This window comes from Pteropus vampyrus, unplaced genomic scaffold (assembly GCF_000151845.1).
Source record: "Pteropus vampyrus isolate Shadow unplaced genomic scaffold, Pvam_2.0 Scaffold32, whole genome shotgun sequence".
Taxonomy (NCBI): Eukaryota; Metazoa; Chordata; class Mammalia; order Chiroptera; family Pteropodidae; genus Pteropus; species Pteropus vampyrus.
Genome location: NW_011888813.1, coordinates 3,734,242 through 3,757,691, shown reverse-complemented (window position 1 = coordinate 3,757,691; position 23,450 = coordinate 3,734,242). Strand labels below are relative to the sequence as shown.

The 23,450-nt window shown below is 38.2% G+C and overlaps 1 protein-coding gene and 1 long non-coding RNA gene across 8 annotated transcripts in view; one reads left to right on the top strand and one right to left on the bottom strand.

Moving 5' to 3' along the window:
• TSHR (thyroid stimulating hormone receptor) overlaps positions 1–23,450 on the bottom strand; it is a 102,722-nt gene that overhangs the window by 19,996 nt on the left and 59,276 nt on the right. For 5 of the 7 annotated variants that reach the window (XM_011357099.2, XM_011357100.2, XM_011357105.2 and 2 more), the window contains 5 exons: positions 19,488–19,562; positions 16,922–16,996; positions 15,417–15,494; positions 12,530–12,598; positions 774–851 (listed from right to left, as the gene is read on the bottom strand). In XM_011357099.2, coding sequence (XP_011355401.1) covers positions 774–851; positions 12,530–12,598; positions 15,417–15,494; positions 16,922–16,996; positions 19,488–19,562 — 375 coding nt within the window. Of the gene's footprint in view, positions 1–773; positions 852–12,529; positions 12,599–15,416; positions 15,495–16,921; positions 16,997–18,555; positions 18,696–19,487; positions 19,563–23,450 lie in introns of all 7 variants that reach the window. The other 2 variants (XM_011357106.2, XM_011357103.2) reach the window with 2 other exon arrangements.
• The window catches only part of LOC111737888, a 107,706-nt gene that overhangs the window by 29,941 nt on the left and 54,315 nt on the right, over positions 1–23,450 (top strand). The window lies entirely within an intron of this gene.

Below are 23,450 nucleotides of genomic sequence, written 5' to 3'. Positions count from 1 at the left end.
TTATGTTTTAAAATTTTAAAAAATATTTAAATAATATTTTAAGAAATATTATTAGAATATTTCTTTTTGTCTCTGCTGGATTGTCCTGTGCTGTGTTCCATTTTGGCAAGGACTTGACTAAATGCTCAATGATGAGATTCTAAACTAAGGCAAAACCAAGGGGAGGGAGGAGACAGCATTAATAAAGAGGCCGAGGGAGACATACTTGACAAAACTTGATTACCAATTGAATGTGGAAATGTAAATCAGAGGAAATGCAAAAATAGGTACTTTTGCCCATGCTGTTTTTAAAAGTGTTTACATTCCATCTTCCCTAATGATGATGAGTTCTTCTGAAACAGTCATTTAAACTCTTCCTTCTTTGTGCCAGGTATTGTGCAATGCAAATTCACATATATTTCCTGTGCAAACTAGGGCGCCTTCCACCTATTTGTAGACCTCATGTCTTAGAATTTTACAAACAGCAGCTGTTCAAAATGTCTGGGTTTTTTTTTCCCCATGAGAGTGACTCCACAAATGTCCACACCAAGGTGGCTGCCTGATCAGGCATCAGGATGGCACAGTGGAATGTGGAGACTTCTGAATATCAAACAGCAAGGACTTTATTCCAAATAGTAATCTATACTGCTGGGCAGAAAAGTACTAGAAGTCTCTTTTCAAGACAATAACATTCCCTACCCACGGACATCAGCTGTTCCTCTTAATGCCCCGCTCCCTTCCAGGAAAAGAAAAGAAGAAAAAGACTGAAATGTTCTTTCATATGTTTTACTCACAGCAAGGTCGGTCCACTGTATACTCCTCCAAATGCATCTTTGTCAATAACTGTCAGGTATTTATTTTTGTTCAGGTAACTTGAGAGAGAGAGAGAGAGAGAGAGAGAGAGAGAGAATAAATTAGGTGAGGTTAAGCAAATTAATGCAAATACCAAAATTATACATGAGCGTGGTCCCCCACAGCTATTAACTGGTTTTTAAGAATTTGGAAATTAAAGAATTACCTTCTTCTGGCTTAAGTACTCAAAACATTCTAGGTTTCAATTGTGCAAAGTTTATATATATTAATTATGGTAGAAGTCTTTGAAAGTGAGCTTGTTTATGATCTAGTTTGCATATCTAATTTTACAAAAGTTGCCTAATTACCTATTTTCCTGGCCAGTGGCAATTGTATTTTCCAATCCTCTTCAATACCAACTAATTTAATTTTTTCTCAGTATTGATCATATTCCCATTTTCTTTCGAAGACTAGGCTACAATCAGGAACAGAATGAAGGTGGTGAAGGTGGTGGGTCAGGTGATGCAGACTCTCAGAGATTCAGATCTCTTCTTTGGGACAGGGTTACCAGATTTAGCAAATAACAATACACCTCAGACCGACAATGAATAATTTTTTAGTATAAATATTTCCCACACAATTTTTGAAACAGTTATTATACTAGAAATTCTTTGTTATTTATCTGAAATTTGAACTGAATTGGGTGGCCTGTATTTTCTCTGACAATCTCGTTTGGTAGGGGCAGGTTATGCAGATAAGATGGCAGAGTATATCCTTCATGGAGGAAGTATATTGATCTTTCCATTTTGAAAACACATTGGGCATTTGAGGGTAAAGTATCTTTGAAGCAATTTAAGTCACAAAGTGATTCTGTTTTTTTAATACAAAGTGATTCTGAAATAAAAGTACTTCCAAATGGATGAAAGCTTCCAAAGATTTTGAAACTGGTTCCCCACCTCCCTAGATTTTTTAGAGAACAAATTTGTCCTAAAAGAAACAAAGTGCATATATATCCTCGTTATAAGTGACCTCAATTTACACGTGTTTAGAATAACCACATAACCTAGTCAGTTCTAGAATTAGTGAGTGGTCACCTGTTGATGCAAAATGAATACAGCAGAGACCCCTTAGGAGGTCTGCTTAGATATGAATAATGCTCGCATCATTCTGTTTATGGTGTTTGCTTTTCATGATGGAAAATTCTCAAGGATGATGGTTAATGATAATAGTGTAACATGAGGACTTTCGGTCGGAAGGATTCCTGTCCCAGAGCCCTCACGGAGAAACTTCTTAGTTAAGAGGCTGTTCTTCTCTTTCTCTGACTCAGCTGAGGAGAGGGAGGGCGCCTTCATTGGTGGCTGACTTGAGGGGAGGCGGCCTCTGTTGCTGTTCAGAAGGCAAAAGCAGGAGCAGTGCTTCCTGAGGTTCCGGCCCTCAGCCTCGCCTGCTCCAGCAGCTCCAGTCTTCTGTCAAGAGTGCAACTTACTTAGAATAAGAGATGGCAGCCTCAGAGCTGGAGGTGGGTCTTTACAGGAGCAGTTGGAGGAAGAAGAGTTTACCAACCACTAACGAAGTCTCCCTCTCCTGGGCGGGATGAGAGATTAACCAAATGACAAGTATGTACTTCAACTCCACACAATGACAGCTTATAAATTGATATAGATTTTGTGATTCTTTGCATTTTTTCTCAAAATGAGGTTAAGAACCTCCTAAAGTAGCCACTACCAGTTTTCCTAACCGCACTCTTTATTTCCTTCACGGCATTATCACAACATGCAATTATCTTTCTTTTTAAATTTGTTTACTTGTTCCTCTTCTGTCTACCCAGTCAGAATATAAGCTCTCTGTCCTATTTGTTGCTGTACCACTAGTGCCAAGTTCAATGCCTCTCTAACTATTTGTTGAATGAATGTATAAAAGAGTAAATAAAAAAACGATGCACCTGTCTTCCAAAATAATAAGGTAGGCAATGCTAAACTCTTAGGTGGACACACGTGATTGTTTTATGGGAAAAAATAATGGAAACTGAAAGACTAGAAGACTCAGTATATGGTGTGGTAGCCGACTGACTTTTTGATGGCTGCGACAGGACAGCTGGCTTACAATGCTACAAGGGCATGGTCCAGACATAGCCTCTTTGGCGGGGCTGGACACCAAGCCTCCAGGGCATTGTTAAGTCTGAAATGGAGGGGTCAGTTAATCTCATATATGTACAAAGCCCAGCTAAGGCAATACAGCAGCTAAACTGTGTGCCTTCTGGATGAATAACTATCACCTAAGGCTCTGAATCATTTGATCTTTGTTTGATTCTCCTTCAACCCACTGTGTCCATGTCAGTGATAGCTAGAGCAGGCAAGAGCCACCTTGGAGAAAACAGCAACCAGAGAGAAGCTCTTGAACATGATTTTGTAGAAAGATGGCTAAATTCAGTGTGATTACGGCGCTGGCTCATGTCTCCTTTTGTATTCTTTGGGCCATGCCGCTTGCTGATCGATCACATTCTGTTCCCAGACTGCTGAAAATCAAGTAACGACTGGTGACCTCATCTCAGTTTGTCCTCACCATCTCCAGCTGCTGCGAGTGAAAATCGGCTTGCTCTAATCATTAGAAACTGTAGAACTAAATAATTGCTTGTCCAATTCTGCAGTGTTTTCATCTGTTATTCAATATGTCCCCAAGGATAAGGAGTCTGGTTGATAAGCACTGCAGTTTACCAGAAACACTGTAGAAGATTTCATACTGGGAAAGCCAGCCAGAGTCCAGGAGGGGAGAAAAAGGATGGAGGGAGGGCGCAGTCAACTTGAACGGAGATGAACTAGGTCTTGAGGGAGGCTGTGTTCTCTAAAACCAACATGGTTATTTGGACACTTTACCTCTTAGAGATAATTAGATGCTTAAAAATGAAACTATCACTGCCTTAGTAGTATGGAGGGCTGCCTTATTTAGCTTTTAACCTTGAGTTCAGATTGCTGATACTACCTTCCATCTAAGCGGGTAGGAAGGGAAAACACATCCACAGAAGCTTTAATAGCCAGAAAGAAAGTGCTTCCATCAGCTCCATTTATCACATGATGTTTACTGGGAATGTTGGTCTAGTTAAACTGATTTCCTCGACCATGACTTAGCTTTATTCCTCTGGAATCCACATTCTGTAAACCAGCTTGAGTAAGTCGATCACAAATCTTGGTAGGCTATATGGGTAACTACTTCAGGCAATAATTATTTTATAAGGGTGTAATCGTTTATACTATCTGCTGCAAGGACAAGATGAACATGAATGAACTTAAAATAGAATAGAAAGTCTTGGAGTCAGAGTTGAAAGGAAAGACTTCTTGAAATTTAGGATTTCTAAATGCAAATACCGGGAAGCGCTTATGAGAAAGTAAGTGATGTTTCCTTTAAAAATAATAATATAGACACTGCTACGTGTGTGTTTTCAATGCCTTTTCATTGTTTGGAGGACTTATCCTTCTTTGAGAATTTCCTGGAAGAGATGAAGTTCTTCCTAGAAAAGATATGTCAGATTTTTCATATGGTGGGGGATTGTTAAGAAACCCTGCCTTGATTTAAGTGATTGTATCTCACAGTTAAGGAAGAACATCATGGTCAGGAAAATGAAGATGGTCAGGAATGAGCTGGAGAAAAATAGCCAATCAAAGAATTCAGTAATATAATTCCAATATTATTCAGTATTATTAGTTACAATATTGCTCACATCCTGCCCCAATTGGACTCACTCTTGGCACATAGCAGCCATTCAGTAAAAACACGCTGGGAGAATAAATGGAAGTCCAGTTGCTTGGTAACTCCTAGCTAGACTACATAACCCTCTATATTATGTTTAGATGAGGAAGTGACTTATATCAGAGGGAGGAGTATGACACTGTGGGAAAGCTGTGGTCACTGCTGAGCTTTGTTTTCTGGGGAGTTTTAGAACACATTTCAGCTCCAAGATGGAATTTCGGCCTGTATATCCATAATCCCTTTAGAGGACGGTTGGGCTGGGACCTGTTTAAGTTAAGACTCTACTGGGAACACTTTGGTGGAGAGCAGTGTTTCTCTCCCACGCATTCGTTATTTGGAAAATTAAAGGGAACCCTGCTCAGTCTTCATTGCTCTATGGAAATCCTTTTGGTAGCAGAAATCAGGACACCTGTCTGTAAACAGTCGCAGGTGAGAAAATGCTCAAGCTTTCAATAGGCAGAGGAAAAAGCCAGCCTGGGAGCATATCCTACAAGCTGTTCAAATACTTACCAATGAGAAATAATAGCCTGCTTAATCCCGTAATTTTCTCTATCATTGTCTTTTCCCAGTGCTCAAAGCTGCAGTGTTTTGCTTCTAATCAGCGAATATGTGATGCTAATTAGCACTTGAGTTGTGTTGATTTCTCTGTTTATAACAATTAGTGTTTTGGTACATTTTTAGCACATCGAAATGATATTTTTTTTCTTACTCAAGTGTTTACTATCAGATAGTAGCTAGTTACTAGAGTTTGACAATAGAAAATACAATACAGAGAATTAGACATTTTGAGATAAGGAGCAAGGAGCGTATCCCCACACCAGACTGCGTGGAGAGGATGGAAAAGACGTTCCAAAGAATGAATGTGTGACTTGTGACTGAGAGCAGTTCAACTTCTGTTGAACAAAGGATGCTTGTGTTTTTATTAATTTTACCTCTGAGTGATGACAGTGCGCTTAGTTCCATGTGAAATCACAAGACCATGTGCTTTTACACATCTGTCATAATTTTAGTGAACTTTTAACTAATTACCCAACTGTTGTGGAGGCATCAATACTTGTTCTCAATATGGAATTTGTCCAACTTGGCTGCAATTGTATTCTTCAGTTACACTAACAAAAATGGGGTCTAAATGAGGTCAAATCTGCTAATTTCAGTAAATTGGCATGAAGTGGATGATGGGGAATAATTCTTCTTTTGGATGACATATTGTTTAAATTCGAACTTAAAGATATTTGAACACGCTTGTTGAAAATTTACCAAATTGCTAACATGCTTACATGCAATCTTTTAACACTATTAGAATAATTATAGGATTTGGATGTGCTTACATTAGTTTAAAATCACAATTAGCATCGAGACCAGAGGTATCAGTCCTATGTTAAAATCACAAAGTGAATATAATTTCATTACTACTATGGAAACTTGACATCTACCTTCGCCATCTACAGCTCAACCCTTATCTTCCCACTCCTCCTTATCATGATCATCTTGATTTTACCTTGGATTTACATGATACCTTTTACTGAAGTGCTTAGAGCTAAGAAAAATTTCTATCAATCAGTAATCAGAAACTTAGGTAGAATGATGAATAGATAGAATATTGCTTTATAATAGGAGCAAAGATTCAAGTTTGGATTCAAAATACTGATTGGAACAAAAAAAGATCTTTGTTTTCTATTATGATTGGATCTGAATTTTTAAACGCAAAAATATTTCTATCCAGATACTTCTCATCTTTATCTCATGTTTGCCCATTATCCATTACCAGGAATTGAGAGAAACAGATCACATATTTCATCACACGATTGTCATCCTCACGGAATACTTTCACCTAGACCAGAGGTTCACAAACTATGACCATCCAGTCAAATTTTGCTTGCTGACTGTTTTTGTAAATAAAGTTTTATTAGAACACAGCCATGCTCATTTTTTATGTACTATCTATGTCTGCTCTCATGTTATGTTGGCAAAGTTGAGTAGCTGCCACTAGGATCATATGGCTCACAAAGCCCCAAATATTTACTATCTGGCCCTTTCCAGAAAATGCTTGCTAAACTCTGATCTAGTCTTTTAAAAATCAAGAAACAAATGATTCTTAATTAAGAAATATTTCTCTCTCTTCAACAAATGGCATTGAGAAAACTGGACAGATACATGCAAAAAAATGAAACTGGACCACTTTCTTATACTGGACCACTTTCTTATACCATATATAAGAATATGTGGTATAAATGAAACTGGACCACTTTCTTATACCACATATAAGAATAAAGTCAAAATTGATTAAAGTCTTAAATGTAAGACCTGAAACCATAAAACTTCTAGAAGAAAACATAGGCAGTAAACTCTCTGATATTGCTATTAGTAATTTTTTTTTTTCCTGATGTATCTCCTCGGACAAGAGAAACAAAAGAAAAAATAAACGAACTGGACTACATCAAACTAAAAAGTTTTTACATGGAAAAGGAAACCATCAACAAAATGAAAAGACAACCTATTGAATGAGAGAAGATATTTGCCTCTGATACATCTGACAAGGGGTTAATATCCAAAATTTATAAAGAACTCATACAACTCAACAACAACAAACAATCTGATTAAAAAATGGGCAGAAGACCTGAATAGGCATTTCTCCAAAGACGAAATGCAGATGGCCCATAGACATACAAAAAGATGCTCAAGGTCACTAAGCATCAGAGAAATGCAGATTGAAACCACAATGAGATAATACGTCACACCTGTCAGAATAGCTAACATCAATAAATCAAAAAACAACAAATGTTGGCGAGGATGTGGAGAAAAGGAAATCCTCATACACTGTTGGTGGGATTACAAATTGGTGCAGCCACTATTGAAAAGTTTGGAGATTTCTCAAAACATTAAAAAAATAGAAATACATTTTGACCTAGCAATTGCACTTCTGGGTATTTATCCAAAGAAAACCAAAACACTAATTTGTGAAGATCTATGTATCCCTATATCCATGGCAGTGCTTGATTCACAATAGCCAAGATATAGAAGCAACCTAAGTGCACATCAATAGACAATGGGATAAAGTTATGGTACATATATACAATGGAATGTTATTCAGCTATAAAAAATTGAAATCTTATAAGTTTTAATAACATGGATAGACATAGAGGGTATCATGCTGAATAGAATAAGTCAGACAAAAGTAAATACCATATGATTTCACTTATATGTAGAATATAAGGAAGAAAAGAAGTGAACAAACTAAATAAAAACAGACTCACAGATACAGAGAACAAACTGGTGATTGCCAGAGGGGAGGGGACTTGGGGGACTGGGTGAAAAAGGTGAAGAGATGAAAGTAGTTAGAAATTAGTAGCTACAAAACAGTCACGAGGACATAGAGTACAGCACAAGAAATATGGTCAATATTATTATAATGGCTGTATTGAGAGCCAGATGGGTGCCAGAGCAATCATAGGGATCACTTCATTATTTATATACCTGTAACCATTGTACTGTATACTTGAAACTAATATAAAAAAGAAATATTTCCCACACTTATCAAACTCCTATAAATAACCTTAATATTTTACATAAAAATTTCCAGAAAGTAGGGCAAAAATTAGGTTCACTGATTATTTCCTATGTTTCAAGAGATAGTTACAATGGCTGGAACAGGCTGTAATTCAAAGGACCAGTAAATTAAAACCCATTGCCACCAACAGAACAACTCTCTGGCGTCAGCCAAGCCTCTCACAGAGCCCACGATATGGTCTGAGGAGAAAGCTGGCGGGACTGCTGAGCGTCTCCGTACAGAATCTCTTTATGGGCTTAATTTCAGAAGTCCACCGGATGATCTGAAACTCCTATGAGCTCTTAGATTCTACACAGGTCACCTGTACAATAAAACTTGCTAAATTTACCTGCCTCACAACAAGGTGATATGTTAAAAGAATCCTCTTGAGCAGTGTTTCCTCAAAAGAGTTTATGGAATAGCAGTCCAGAGATATGTTTCTGGTACCAAAAGCTCCCTGGGAGATTCTGCACACTATACCCGTCTTGGGAAGCAGTAACTCAGATTGTTCTCTTAAAAGACTAGAGAAGTCTACCTGGATACTTTATAAGGTCACGAAGAACCTTTTAAAAGTAATACCCATTAATTTATCATGAAAAGAAAGTTCAAGGAACATAGTTTGGGAACACTGCCCCGCCCCCCGCCCCACTTTATCTTTTCTCTTACCACAAAAGAAGAGAATCTGAGACAAACATTATTGTTTCCTTGTTAGTTTTCTCTTTCAATAGAAAACATCTCTCAACTCCTTTGCAACTGATTTTATGGCCAAAGCCATAACAGGCTGCTAGACTTACACTGAGATCCACTTATCACAGCAGTCTTCTAATTTTAGAAGATTCATTTTGGAAATCTTTTGAAGTTTTTATGGAGTATTTAAGCATGACCAGCAGGCCAATTATAAATAAGTATGAGCTGTTTTGAAGCGAAGTGGTCAACATACATGGCCTACCATCAATCCCAGTTCTCTGAATTTAATACCAGTTTGCCATGCCAACCTTTTCACCAAGGTCAAAAGACCTTATTTGGAAGCTCGTTGAGTTGGTGGCTTTGGTGGCACCAGTAAAGTCAGGTCCTCACTGACCAATGACACTTTGCTTGGTGTGTGTGACTGTCCTCTGAAACTCCTATTGGTAGTACTTTGAATCTAGAGTGGTCTCCTTTCTCTCACATGAGTCCACTTTTCCCAGCTGCAAGATATTTTAGCTTCTGTATTTCCTGCCTTTAATGGACTAAGCTAAGAGCCTCATTCTCCCAGACTGAGAAAGAAGTGATAGAGGGATTGGGTATCCAAGCTTTGGTGGTGGCTTGTAAGTCAGCAACAGTGAATCCCAGCAGGGCACAAGGAAGAGTCTTGAACCAGGGGATCTAGGTTTGGGCTTTGGCTTGGCCGCTAGATAGCTTGATCATATTTAAAAAGCCATGTTTTTTTGTTTTTTTTTTTTTTAAAGTACATTAAAAAAAAGCCATGTGTTCACTTTGGGCTTCAAATGTAAATGTGACTACTGGGCCAGAGGATTGCTGTAGGTACTCCATAGCATCAGTTCCTGACTTTTGCTTTGCATAGGACATACCAGGGGAGATTTTTAAACACCCAGTGACCTGGCTACACCTACACCGATGAACCAGAATGTCTTGTAGTAAAACCTAAGCATCGGCGCTTTCAAATCTCTTCAGGTGATTCAGATTTGTGATATTGTGAATCATTGCTCTGTAGACTTTAAGGTCTGAATTTTATACCCCAAATCTATGTCCCTAAAGAAAAGATAACTGAGAGTTATTTAGGGTGATATCTTACAATGACTAAAGGTGGCAGGATAAAGAAACAAATAATTTAAAGCATAGATCCTAATCTTAGGCTTAAAAATCCTTTGCTTGTGGAAAAATAAAAGTTTTAGAAATGAATTACCCTATATCCAAAGTTGGTTTCTGGTCCTTTTTCTCATCCAGCATCCTGGAAAGGCAGTTTTGGTTTAGGCAAGAGTCAGCTGGATACACCGAATTCAGGAGCCATATTGTGAGCTCTGGTTGAAGATTTCTTCACTATTCCTACCTCTGTCCTTGCTAGTGTGATTCTCTGTTGCCTTAATAATAACCTCTTGATGTTCCCAATGCCTAGAACAGTGTGATGGTCTTTTGAAATCTTTATACCCTAAGTATCTATAAACTGTCATAATTATTTTAAGGAGTCTCAATACCTCCACTTCATTTATAGAAAATTTGAATTGAGAGGTTCATTTTCCTAAGGTCAAGGGTTTCTGAGAATAGTTGAATCAAAGAGGAAAATATTTGGTTAGATTCATGTAATGTCAAAATTAAATGCTAATAATTTAAAAAACATGTGCTAAGTCAGGGGAAACCATACTTATATCTTCAGAAAGGAGGCCAATGCTATTAGGTATTTAGTGTTCAGTTATTTAGTGCACAGCACCTGGCTCATTGTAGGTGCTCAGTCAATATGTTGAAAATAAATGAAGCATTGTGTAAGATTCGTACCACAAAGTTAAGTTGGAAGTAGGGTCTCTCCAACATGAAAATAAATTTGATGTATAAGTATTCATATTACTCTACTGATTCTTTTTAGATTTCCCCTATAATTATGTATTTTAAAAAATGACTAAAATTAACCTGAATGAGCCCATAACCAGACAATCTAAAGAAAGGTACTCTCTTTATTTTGATGAAGACTACTAGGAAACCTAAAAGCCTGGCAAAGAGTGAGACCCCACTTCAAACAAACTGAGAAAGCCGTGCCAAGGTTTACTGATTTAAAAACTTATTAGCATTTATTCTTTAAAAATGGATTTATACCAGAACCCACCACTTAACCCCAAAACCAGAACGACATCACTAAACATGTGGGTTTTTTTGTTCGTTTCTTTTGCATTGAGGGCCCCTGCATATGGTTATGTATGTTATTTACCTACTTCAAGCATGGTCAATGGGTGAGAAGCATCAGCATCACCTGGGATCTTGTTAGAAATGCAGAATCCTGGGCTTACCCCAGATCTACCATATCAGAATCTTTAATTTAACAAGATCCTCCAGATGATTTATATGCTCATTAAAGTTTGGGAAGTACTGTATGACATAACAGATTTAGAAGCATAAGCCCTCAGATTTTGTAGTGATCATTTCTAGAATATATAATAACTATTCATAAAATGTTTAAGGGAAAAAAAAGAATCACAAAAATGAGTGGGCAACAAAGTTGTCAAGCATGAACAGATAAATTTTCTAACAAGCAAATAGAACTTCTGGAGTTGAAAATATATAATTATTAAAAAATATTCAATGAAGTGTTACGAAACAAATCAAACACAAAAATCTGTTGTTTGTTGCTTCAGCTGATTGTTACCCATGATTTTTTTTCTCCTATGTGATTTTTGACTGTGAGCTCATATTTGATTGGTCTTAATCTTTAAAACCTGGGAGCCTACCTTAGGATTCTTTCCTCTGTAGAGATTTGCATTTATTTCTGTTAAGAGTCAAGAGGTACTACTTGGCGTGGCACAACTTGTCCAGGTTCCCTGGCTTAATCTAGGAGTCTCAGGTTTACATCATGTCCCTTGCCTTCTCATTGTACTAAAGCCTAGTCTCCTGGCAGTACTGATGTTGGCAGCTACCCCAAAGGGAACTTGTGAGCATTTACCACTTTGGTTTCAGCTTCTGGCTTGTTAGTTTATTTCTCTCTATAGGAGCTATGAAAAAAAAAATTTTTAATGTATAATTTTGTCATTTTGTAGTGAGAGGTCCCTACAAATTAATTCGTCTACTGTACTGTGGGAAACAGACTCATTTTCATTTGTTAGATATTAGGTTAAAACACACACCAGTACAGCTGGACTAGTCCACAAGCTCTTAGACACATAGTATGCCCGGGCATAGATACTGAGGACCACAAAGACCTGATAGAAAGGTATGACAAAGGCAGAAACCCATGTCAATGGCTATCTTTTTGCCAACATTCTGTTCTAGGAATTATTTATTTGGGGAGAAGGCAAACGTTGGATATAGCTTTTCAGCTATTTCTGAGTGAATCAAATATAAACACATCCTTCCTGAAAACCTGTCAGGAAAAATCTAAAAAGAAATCCTTACTTTTTGAACAGCTTTGGAGTTAGTTAAAGATACTCCTTCACGTCATGAACATAGTAGATGGACACTGACACACACACGCACGCGCACACGCACACACACTCCTACAAAATAACTGAAGGTGACACCATGATTCTCCATTTTATCAAGGATAAAGACTTTGGGACTTAGAACTGGAATCACTGTAAGTGTCTACTAAAGGTGGCTCTTGCCAAGTTCCTTTAACATCATCCCAAGTGTTGGTCATACTATGTGGTTGAGGAATGCTCTGGTAGAAACTATCTCTAGAAGAATTCCACCCCATTGGACAGCCCTTCCTGGTGGTGGGAGTCTGGGGAAAGATAGCAGTTTCCATGGTTATCCTTGACTTACACAGCATCCAGCTTTGTCCCATTGAAAGCATGTCCTTGGACTGAAGTCAAGCCATTGTTGTATAGTTTCCTACAATCAACAGAGAGAGTAGAAATCAGTGACTTATACGAGGTGGTGCTAGCCCTTTTCTGGGGTTGGGCTTCATTTCTTCAGTATGTGCATGAAGGTTCTCAGGTCCCACACACAAGCCCCATGAGAAAACGTTACAGTATATCTTACTTGGGACATAGAATAATATTTCTCAGTTTTAATCCCCATTATCCAGACTTAGCTTCTAGTAACTTTAAGCTGCTGCTCAGAAGCAGATTCACTCTGGGGAACAAAGATTTGCTACCATTAAGGACTTTTTAAAAACGTTCCGCATCTACTCAAAAACACAAGAGTTTCAGGTAATGGTTAACCCAATGTCAACAATGGAGGAATAGCTACAGTTTCTTAAGATGTGCGCTTTTAAGGACATTGTTCTCCTGAATGCATAAGTTTTATATTTTTCTATGTAAAATGCTATTTCACATTTGTATTTTATTCATATTTTTTTTCTCAGAGTTTATTACAGATTAAATGCTTAGTGGTTGTCGGGTGAATTAAATTGGACTTCAAAGACAAATTTAAGAAAGTAGCTAGACCATGCCTTTTTGTGGAAATTTTAATGTTTTATTTTGTTGCTATATTTCTGCAACCAATTAATTCATACAGTGATTCCAGCTGGACTAAAGTGTTATCACCTGTATGTCCTAGTTAAATTACTGAGACATACAGGTAACTTGCCAAAACCACGTCGATGCAGAGCTGTCAAGAATCAGGGTTTCTGACCTCAAAAATGATTCTTCCCACTCACTGAAAGCACACACCCTTTTGTGGAGGAGAAGGAGCCTCAGCTGTGGGAACTCTGGTTCCCACATGGGCGTCATTAGGAGCTATTGCCATGAGATAAGAGAAAGCAGCATGACCACAATCAGGCACAGCTAGTGGCAAGTGTAGGGGAACTCTGAGCACTGCTGCAAATCATCACCTATAAACTCTGGTAAAAGTAAGAAGCTTAAAGAGGCTCCAAATTTGAAATTAGAACTGGCTCTGTCACTTCATAGCGAGTGATCCTGATAATTTCTCAACCTCTTTTATCCTCAATTTCTTATCTGTGAAAATATGATAATAATACCTAATCAATAGGCTGCCGGGAGGATGAAACAGTTATGTATTTAACAGTGAGGGACACTTATGAGACGGCCTTGTTAAGAGGAGTACCCTGAAAACTTGGATTTATCCTATGTAGTTGTGGAAGACTGAGAGGTAGTCTTTGTTTTTGCTTGTGTTTTGTCTGGAATAATTACACAGTGAGTTTAATTCCACCTACTAAGGTGTCCTGGGTGAGGACTACAATGCACAGGGACACTAGATACAGAGGCTGAGAAAGCACTGATAGTTATTTTATTATTTTATTTTATTTTATTTTGTTGTGAACTAGAGTTCTTTTATGAAGATGTGAGAATTACATATTTGGTAGTTCTATTTGCCCAAGCTTTGTCCATAGTCCTAGACAATAAAAATGTTCTTTGTTGGAATAACATTTTAGACAGCAAATAACACTCTTATTAGACAAGTAGGGCTTGAAAATTAAAAATAGCAAAGAAAGAAAAAGGAATAACAAACTTTGATCGAAACTCTATTTTACTGGGAAATGGGTACAAACTCTGCCGTTGGACACATATCCTTTCACGTTTATAGTTTTTTAGGCATGAGCTTCAAAAAAGCAAGGACTTTTGCAGAAATATAAAAATAATCATCTGTAAAGATAATAGACAAGCCATGCCATTCTCACCTCTAGATTTCAGGAAATATGACTTTCCCTCATCTAGATGTTTATAAAATGCCCACAGGGCCCCATGCTAAGTGTGGGACAATGAGCAGCTTTCACTTGAGAGGGTTGCTTGAATGTTATGAAGATAACATTCTGTAAAGAATTTGAATGGAGTTTCCGTATGATGAGCAGTAAATAGCTCAATGGAAACCTTTGGAAAGAAGGTAAATGGCCTTGAGCTTTGGGGCTGAGCAGGCTAAGACTCCAGGTCTTTGCTGCACTGTCAAATGAAATGGTGGCTGAGAAGGAGTCTCTTGTCTTTTTAGTAGAGCCCTCCCATGTTTCAAGGAGAAGGACGAATGGAAATGCTCCACTATGGAGAGAGTCCTAGAGATTGGAATATTTTGTGAACTTCTCTGATAACATATCTCTCTTTGAACACCTAAAGAGCAGAAACCATTGAAACTCTGAAAAAATGATGTTGAACCGCAATATTCACTATCCCTTTATAAGAGCTTAATAACACTTCATGATGACAGAATTAAAGTGTGACTGCAGGTCTGAAAAGCCCTTAGTGACACCTCGGTGACTGGATAAGTCATTTAAATTTGCTTTAACTCCAGGTTCTTCCTCTGTCCAATGGAGATACTAGAATATACATTATTATAATGCCTATAGGCCGCATTTGGCCCACTGCTAGTTTTTGTAAATAAATCTTTATCGGAATATAGCCATGCTCATTAGTTTATGTATTGTGTGTGTCTGTGTTTGCCCTACAGTGACAGAGTTGAGCACTTGCCACAAAAGTGATGTGGTCTGTAAAATCTAAATGGCTCTTTACAAATAAAGTATGCTGACCATTTCTATAAGGGAATATACTCTTGTCTTGTTACCTGAACCATTCTGTCATCTAGAGCACCATATCATAAGGCAATACACTTATTCAATTATGTGAAACTCTTGGTAGACCACAGAACACACACTATAAAGTAGTGTGGTTCTTGCATGGCCTATGAAAATATGAAAATAGCTCAAATCAAAATTCAGTTGTTGGCATTTGCAGAATGGAAAAATTATAACAATACTCACAGTGTCAAGGTTTCATTGCACAGCCCCTGAAAAGCATTCTCAGGGATCGAAGTCATGTAAGGGTTGTCTGTAATTTCACTGCAAGAGAGGTACAAAAAAAACACTTAGGAAAAGAAACTATTCTGGAGGTGGGCCCTTATGGCACATATGCACTTCAATAAATAACCTGATGTTATTCTTTTTAGTCTTATCTCTTTTTAAGTTTCATTGACCCATCTTCACCGCTGGGGGCTCAGAGGTCCAGTGAGGTGGTGAGAGTTATTCTAGGTGAACATGCTCTCATAGCTCTAAATGCACAGTAAGTGAGTGAGCTTTAGATGTGGGCTGAGGTTCCTGATTTAATCCTCATCTACAAACAGAGCATGTAGGTCTCAGAGACTTCTTATGAATCTACATCAAGTACTTTGTCCATAGCAATTAGAGTTTCATAAGGGTATGGAACCTTTAAAAAGGGTTGGGAGAATGGGATCAATGGATTTCCTTTCATAAGTATTTCTAAAGTGTCCTACACTTGCAAAACACTGCTAGGCAAGTGCTCCTGGAGAATATTTTTATGCCAGTCTAGTTGTTGGAAGACCAACTATAATTTGAACTGAGCTCTTCTGCAGCAAAGAAGCATGGTCATTTTTTTCTAGCAAAATCCCAAGAGTTTGAATCCTATCACTACACATTTTATTGACTCTGTAGTGCAAACACAGCCTATAACTCTCTCTGTATACACCTTTTCACATCTGTACAATTAGGTAAAACACTTGACTGTGTCGTGGGACAGGTGACTATGTCATGGGTTTTAGAAAAGAGCACATGTTCACCAATCAGGAGCCACAGGAAGTAGTTTAAGCAACACTAGTGACTCTTGGAACTCTGCTCAAACAAAATCATTTAGGTTTTCTCTTCCTTAGTTTCCTCATCTGCAGAATGGAAAAATTATAATTTCCTTTTATGCTTTAAAAGGTAGTTGAGAGGCACAAACTTGATAATACTTGGGCAAGTGTTTGAAAATCTATTAAAAACTACATGAAAACTAAAGTATCATTGTTATCACCAAAATTTCCTTCTATTTAATCATTTCTATCAGCAAATGAACATGCAATAATTTCTATCATTAAAAAAACAACAACACAACAAACCTTTTCTCCTGATCTAATATCTTCCAACCACTAAGACATTTTCTACTCCCTTTTAATAGTAAAACTTCTCAAAAAGAATTTGTATTATCACTCTCTCATTCTCCCTCTCTGATTCTCTCTTGAGCCCACTCTAACCAGACTTCTCCACCAACAGCGCTCCACTGGACCTGTCTTTGTTAGAGTCACATTGCTAAGCCCAGTGGCCATTTCTCAGTCCTTGCCTTATTCATTCATCAATGCATTAGTCACTGCTGATCACTGCTTCCTTCCTGAAACAATTGCTTCACTTGGCTTCAACGAACTTCCATGGTTGCACTCCATTCCTTGTCATTGACCAACAAAATATTGCCAAACACCACATGTACGCATACTCACAGTATAAAGAATACATCAGTGGAATAAACTTTGGTCAGGTCAGGGAATATTCTAAGTCCAGTGTTGAAAATGCCACTAAAGTAATGAAAAAGAAGGAAAAAAGAACAGAAATTAGGTAAGAAAATTAATACATAGGAAGTAGAATAACATAATAGCTGAAAGCATGCATTCTGAAATTGGCCTGGAGTCAAATCCAAACACCTCCACTAAATATCTGAGTGACCACAGGCAAGTTCTCATCCTTGGATGAGATGATGCTCCCTCAAGGTGCAAGAATATAATCCAGTCCGCTAATGTCAAAACATCTTTTGTTTAGAAGAATGTGGGATTGTTTGAACCAAGTAGGATTTCTAGAAATAGGAATTCAGGTCTTTCTCTCTCTCTCCTTTTGTCTGTCTGTCTGTTTGTCCCTCCCCCCCCCTCCCCGCATCTATCTATATTTAATACATATTAATATATATACAAAATAAGGGGAGGATGGGGCAGGAAGATAGTATAATTACCTAATGTTAAGCCAAGCTTTCTCTTTCAAACTCTACACTATATTGCGTTCATTATTTTGCCAAGAATGGTTTTCACATGAGAGTACCATGGAAGCAGTACTATTTAAAAAATATGTCCAGACAGGGAAGGAAATCAGTTAAAATGTCTTCACTTTACAAAATTTGTGTCATCAAGGCAAAATGTCAAGATTAAAAGATGTGCACAGAACAGCCTGAATCAAAGAAAACCTGTCAGGCTCCTAATGCCTCCAGATTTAGTTGTTTTAACATTTGTTGCAGCTGCTAGAATGTTCTAGATAGAGGAAGCAGAGACTTTTTTGAGTGGTTTGGCATGGTATGGTGTGAGACCTAGACACTACCAGTAAAGCCTTAAAGAAAGTCTTCCAGTAGAAAAAAACTCTAGTTCTATTGATGTACCTTCTAAAGCAAATTCTGACCTGACTCCCTGTGGAGGGGAAGGCATAGGATTTGAAGCGGAAGCAGGAGCCAGGGGTCTCAAAAAGAGCTAATGGGACATTGAAGATAACAAGAAGAGAGATGAGATCCCATAAGGTGTATTTGAAGAACAGTAAACAAACTAGTTCAATTTTAACCGTTGTTCATATGGAAGAATTGGGGGAACCCAAGACTTAAGTGGGAACCATATAGAAAAAGGCTGGAAACACTAGATTAGGGACTTGGACAAGGACCTCTGTATCAAAATCCCAAACAAGCTCACCTCCTTTTTGATGTCTCCTCTAATTACCTGTACCCCTAAGTAATGTATGTACCTGTCACTTGTCACTAGTATTCTCTTATAAGGGAGGAACTTTTCAATTGCATTTATAGTATCTTCCTCAACTAGCTTGTAATCTTCTTGAAGGCAAGGACGATGTTTTATTGTCTTACATGTTCCCCAAAGAGCCTTGCACATAGTAGGGGATTATGATGTCAAAAAGTTATTGATTGATTGAAACATAGAGTCCATAAAGGAGGGATTGCCTTGACCCGTAAGTTTTTATTATTTCCCAGATATCCCTTCAGCCACATAACCCCATCAATATCCTTTTCCATTCTCCCATCATCTCCCACTTCCACCTCCTCAGTACATAACTATTCTTAGTTCCCCAAATAAGTCATGTGGTTCCATACCTTTGTGTCTTTACCATGCTTTTCCATCCACCTGTATTTCTCTTCTACCCCAACCTACTTCTTTTCCTGGACAACTTCTATTCATCCTTAAAGGCTTATTTCATAAAGTATATATGGATATATACTTTTATTTAAAATCCCTAGATGGAAATGAATTATGTTAATAGTGATTATTCCTAGGTATTGGGATTAAGTTTGAATTTTTTTTCTCATAACGTTTTTATGTTCTAATTTTTTACAATACACATGAGCTGGAAAGAAGAGAAGAAGGGAAGGCTTCTTCCAGCTGGTGCCTAGAGGACGTGAAGCCAAACATACACATCCACGGAACACATTTTTGTTGAGCACCTACTCTGTGCTAGTCAGTAAAGATGCAACAGAGAAAAAATGTTGTGTTCCCTTGCTGTCATGGAGGTTATGGTTAGATGTCACCCAAGCAAAGCAATAAGTGCTGTCCCTTCCATTTTTGTCCCCCCAGCCTCCAAGAGATTGGATTTTACCCTTTGTAGCTTTTTTTTTTTTTTAATGTGTAATGGTCACTCTAATGTTGTCATACTCATTTTCTAATAAAATTGGCCAGTGGGATCTCAAAGTTTTGTTTTGTTTTGTTCTGTTATACTTCATTTAAAGACTACATCTACATGATGGCGTTTTGCCCCTCATGTCTCTTGGAGCAGGTGTCTGGACCCAGCACTAGGTGCTGACTTTTGGGTAGATATTTTAAATGTGGATCATTTCACCTGATACTTTGCATGATGATGGGAAAGGGTGGAGAGAACGTCACAGGATATGATTTGCCCCGGCCCTTATGCCACTAAAATGATTATAGTCCACATCATCCTAGGGAGATTCCTGGCGGACAATGGCATTATAATTCTCTAGGAAAAATTTAAAAAATTATAAAATGAGATTAGAGAGCAGTTAATACTTACAGGAACTTCAGAAGAGGCAGTTCTTTTAGGGCACCAGGGTCTATGTAAGCCAAGTTTCTGGTGTTTCGAATCTCTCTGTAAAAGTTATAAAGAGCACGTTCACTAAAATACATCCATTTCTGTTTTTATCAAAGATGAAACAACATAAATCAGGTTTAACAAATGTTTATGAAAAGAATACTCATTTACCTGACACCCCAAGGACCCTTTCTGCCAAGAGTCTGTCCCATCAGGCACTTGGGTTGGAGGTGCCTCAATGTTCGTATAAAATGTGAAAACACAACAACAGCAGAACGCTGGGCTTGGTGTTTTGACTAAGGAGTGTGAAAGTGACTTTGGAAAAGAGGGGATGGAATTATGTCTTAGAGCAGAAACCACCTCCTCAGTTGACTGTCTATATTCAGATAACCTTACTGGCGCATTGTCTTCATTAGCATAACTTTTGCCCAGGCAAATAACTTTGTTGTTCATTACAGGAACTTCTTAAAAGACTCATCAGTGCTTCAACAGAAAGTATCAACAGTTCGTTCATATCCCAAGACTCTTGGAACCTCTCACCTGAAAGTCTTTGCCTTGTTGTTTCCATTAATCCTAACTTATCATATCATGATCTTTGTCCAGCCAAGACCCTGCGTGAAAAGGCCCACTTTAAACTAGATTTATACCTTTGTCCTGGTTTAAAACTGAAAGCCCTGTATTCTTGGAACTCTTTGTCCAGGTAAACTGGGATGGTTGGCCACCCTACTGCACCATCTCAGCAGTATCCCGCCCTGCCCCTGGGAGCGGCCATCAGACTCTGTCAAGGCTGTGTTCTCTCCGCGTGGTGAGAAATAAACTCCTCGCCAGAGCTTTCTGTTTGGGGAGGAGGGTTTGAACTGCTGTCAGAGACAATCAAGTGTAAGCTAGAGAGAAGAGGTTGAAAACGGTCTGAGTGTGGTTTGCAGTCTGGAAACCATTGTTGAACAAGCAGACTTGAGTGAGTGGCCCAAGAGAATGCTACAGTGAAACAAAGCGCAGACCAACTGAATTAGCTTTAGAGGTAGTGTGTGAACGGGAAATGGAGCACTGCTGTGGTCACCGCCATTAAATGAGGCTGCGGCCTACCCGCTGGCTGTAAGAGAAGAAAGCGGAGGGAGAGGCCGCAAGGAGAGAGGGGGAGACACAAAAGAAGAGATGGATTTCTGGGGGGGGAAATGTAAGAGTTAAAGGAAAGATGAACAAGGGATGTCATAAGAAAACACCAGAGAAAAGAAGCCGCTTTCTGAGGTAAGAAGGCAGCTCAAAATTTGCTCACAAGTGACTTAAAAAGAAAATCTATGCTGAGAGAAAGATAAACTCTGTATGATATCACTTATATGAGGAATCTAAAAAAAGCTAACCACAGAGAAATAAAAAGTAGAGTGGCGGTTACCAAGGGCGGGAAGGTAGGGGTAGTGTAGGGGAGATATTGATCAAAGAGTACAAACTTCCAGTTATAAGATTTATAAGTTCTAGGGATCTAATGTATAACATGGTGACTATAGCTAATAATACTGTATTATATACTTGAAAGTTGCTAAGAGAGATCTTAAATGTTTTCAGAAAAAAGAAATGTTGATTATGGGATGGGATAGAGGAGTTAGCTAATGCTATGGTGGTAATCATTTTGCAATATATAAATGTATGAAATCAATGCATTGAGTGAGTACCTTAAACTTACACAATGTTATACGTCAATTATAGCTTAATAAAGCTAGAAAAATAAAATCTCTGCTGAAGCAAGGAAGGGGAGGGGGCATGGACTGCCAGTAGTTTCGCTAAATGAAGACAATGTCAGAAGTGAATGCCTCTGGTATAACCTTTTCAAAGATAGAAAGCAAGGAGGAATAGAGATGGGTCCCACAGAACCTCTGATAAGAGACGGGTGAAAGAGGAGTTCAAATTTGAATGAGTTCCAAGCATGCCTGGGAGGGTGACTTTGAATCCCACAATTCTGAGTAAGCGATTTTGGCCCAAGCATGTAGGAGGGTAGCCAGGAAGCCGGGGACACCAGGGCATACCTCCTATCACTCAGGCTAGTTCTACCAGTGAGGGAATTGCAGAACCGACTTAAGTGAAGCAGGTAATATCATCCTCATTTTGCGGACAAAATGATGGAGACATGTTCAGAAAGGTTAAGTGACTGATGTGTTATATAGTTGGAGACAACTGACCCTGGACCTTAACCTAAGACTTCTAATTCCAAATATAGCTTTTTTTTTTTTTTTTTAATGTTTCAAGATCATCCAACAGAACTATTTATTGGATTTCAAATAAAATGGACATTTAGATGAAAAGTATAACATTGATGCCCAGTGTGCAGTGTTTTCACAAACCAGAAGATTAATAATTTAGCATACATTAAGTTCATTTAATCATGTGTCTAGATTCTGGTTTTTTTTCCTTCTCCTGAGAAACATTTGTTAATTCTTAATAAGAGCCAAGAATAGAGAAATTTGGTTAAAATGACTGGCAGCGTGGTGGGCACTTAGTAGCCCAGCCTAAACCCAAAGAAGTTGAGAAGTCAGCAAGGTGAGAGAAGGTAATTCTCAGGTTGGGGGGAAAGGGGCAAAAAGGGGAAATAAAGGCTTAAAGCCCTTCTAATTAAGGAACTTTCCAACTCCTGAGTTCCTTCCATTGTCCTATGCCCCCTTTCCTACCTCAGTCATTCGACAGGCATTAGATCATGGCATTTGACTGTGATCCTCAGCCTTAGGGATATTTGCCCACACCCTAAACTTCCCCAGTCCATGAGTGAAAAGCACACCAAGCTGGGTGACAAATTGAGGGCAATAATGAAGTCGAGTTAGCCTTTCACCTGCAAAGTTAGATGGGGCCAAGGGAGATGAGAAAGCTTCAGACTCATGCAGGGCAAACAGACAAAGTTAGAATGAGGTCTCTGAAGAGAAGAGAGAAGAGGAGAGGAGCGGAGAGGAGCGGAGAGGAGCGGGGAGGGGAGGGGAGGGGAGGGGAGGAGCCGCCCCAGTCAGCACAGCTGGACTTTTAAGAAATACAAACACAATAATGCGTAAGACTATGTTGTTTAAAACAAAAACTGAACGAGAACATTAGCCAAAAACTAGATCTCGGGCAGTCCTCAGCTTCTTTTTGATGATTACTTCATTTTGATTTTCAATTTTTTTCTAGTCTGCTTTTAAGTGCCAATAGTTTAAAAAAAAAAAAAAAAAAGGAGGCAGGCCCTGCTGACTCTCGCTAGGTCTGTTCGCTCTAGTGAGTAGAGGGGAGAGATTCATTAAAATTAAATGAATAATTGTTAGACATCTGTTATGTGCAATTTTACCAAGTGCTCTTGAGATATAGAAAAATAAAACCTAATTATTTAACTTTTATAAACAAGATGTGTAATTATTGGCAAAGCCATAATTATGTTACTTTAAATTATTATTTTTCTATTGGCTAAATTTAAAAAATTTTTTATTTTTCTATTAGAGATTAGAGTTGACATTAAGTATTATTTTATATTAGTTCCAGATATACAGCATAGTGGTTAGGCATTTATATAATTTACAAAGTGATTCCCCCCAATTAGTATAGTACCCATATGGCACTATACTTAGTTCTTACAATATTATTGACTATATTCCCTGTGCTGTACTTCATGTCCCTGTGACTATTTTGTAACTACCAATTTGTATTTCTTACTCCCTTCACTTTTTTCACCCAACCCCCACCCCCTCTCCCATCTCCCACCAATTGTTCTCTGTATCTATGAGTCTGTTCTCATTTTGTTTGTTCACTTATTTTTCCTTAGATTCCACATATAAGTGAAATCATATGGTGTTTGTCTTTCTCTGACTTATTTCGCTTAGCATAATACCCTCTAGGTCCATTCATGTCGTTGTAAATGGTAAGATTTCATTATTTTATGGCTGATTAATATTCCATTGTATTTATGCACTGTACAGTACCAAAGTGAAAACTGGG